The following is a 1,288-nucleotide window of genomic DNA, read 5'->3' as shown; positions in this document are numbered from 1 at the left end:
AAATGGATAAATGTAGTATAAAAAATATTGTTACTATGCCCATGTTTTGTTGACCTGATACAAATGTTTATCAGTTGGGGGCTCAGGTCTCTGCTACTGTTATTTTGTGGGTCAAAAACTGAAAAGTTTGGGAACCAGTGCACTTTGGTTCCCAAAGTTGGGCTTGGGACCCAATTATGGGTCATGAAGCACCTTGGATAATCTCCAGAAATCAATTTAAAGGGTAATGAAATAATTGCTGATGTAATATTTTCACTATATTTATTACAAAAACACAAAATAAGTAAAAATAAGCATTTATATTTGTGTATAAGCTGTTTAGATTGTCAAAAAGCCTGTGTTTTTAGGGTTATTAACAAAGTCCATGTACTCAAATCAGTAATATTTGGGGTCACAAGTTTTTGCCATGAATATTTTGTGGGTCAGAAGATAAAGTTTGGGAACCACTGTGTTAGAGGAAATGTGTGAGAATATATTGCAACAAGATTTATGTGTGATGCAAATTTAAATGAAATTTCATTTAGTTTTGACTAATTTGTATGTTTAAGAAAAAAATATGCCGATTTTAAAAATATGTCGATTCAAGAATTCAAATTATTTTTCAGAGATGAGATTATGGTATGTGGAGAATAGAGAATTTTAAAACTTGTCACGTTGTAACAGGGTGAGAGGAGTCAAATGTGTGTACACCACTAAACAATTTTCAAATGGCCAAACAAATACACTTTTTAATTTGAAAGCAGCAGGAAAAAAACATGAATTTGTGACGTTTAAAGTTAAAAATGACACTGTAAGAAATGGAGTTTTCTCAATAAACAGCCACATCTTAGATTACATTAATCATGCTATATTTTCTCTTCATTCTGCAGGAACCACATGTTTTTTTTTCTTATTTGAAGTAGAGGTGCATTTTTGAGAGTATGATAACAATCTACTGTACATTCCTGTGATTAAACAACTCTAAATAATAAACTTTAACATAACTGTTAATATCAGTGCAACCAGCATTCAATTAATTTCTAAACAAGGATTATTTTTATTAAAAGCTTCATTCTTCTGCATGAAACCAGCAGTAATAAATGTAACCTAAGAAGAGGCTGGCAGCTGTCACATARAATATGAAGTAAATTAAGTTGACGGTGTGAGAGTTCCTGGTCCAGAAGCCGGGCTTCTCTTCCTCCTTCATGTTGCGGAGCAGCAGAGTCACCGTCTTCACGAACTCCTTCAGCTCACCGGAGAACTTTTCAGAAGCTTGCTCACCTGTCAGTTCGCTGACAGAACCCTGAAT

The 1,288-nt window shown here is 33.7% G+C and overlaps 1 protein-coding gene across 1 annotated transcript in view; it reads right to left on the bottom strand.

Moving 5' to 3' along the window:
• Nucleotides 1–1,048: 1,048 nt before the first annotated feature.
• Nucleotides 1,049–1,288, bottom strand: part of LOC106516549 (5-hydroxytryptamine receptor 3B) — a 20,987-nt gene continuing 20,747 nt past the window's right edge. The window contains exon 16 of the mRNA XM_014006959.1: nt 1,049–1,282. Coding sequence (XP_013862413.1) covers nt 1,049–1,282 — 234 coding nt within the window. The remainder of the gene's footprint in view (nt 1,283–1,288) is intronic.

Source organism: Austrofundulus limnaeus, unplaced genomic scaffold (assembly GCF_001266775.1).
Source record: "Austrofundulus limnaeus strain Quisiro unplaced genomic scaffold, Austrofundulus_limnaeus-1.0 Scaffold39, whole genome shotgun sequence".
NCBI lineage: Eukaryota > Metazoa > Chordata > Actinopteri > Cyprinodontiformes > Rivulidae > Austrofundulus > Austrofundulus limnaeus.
Note: the sequence above shows the minus strand (reverse complement) of the source record. Positions and strands in the feature narration are given on the sequence as shown.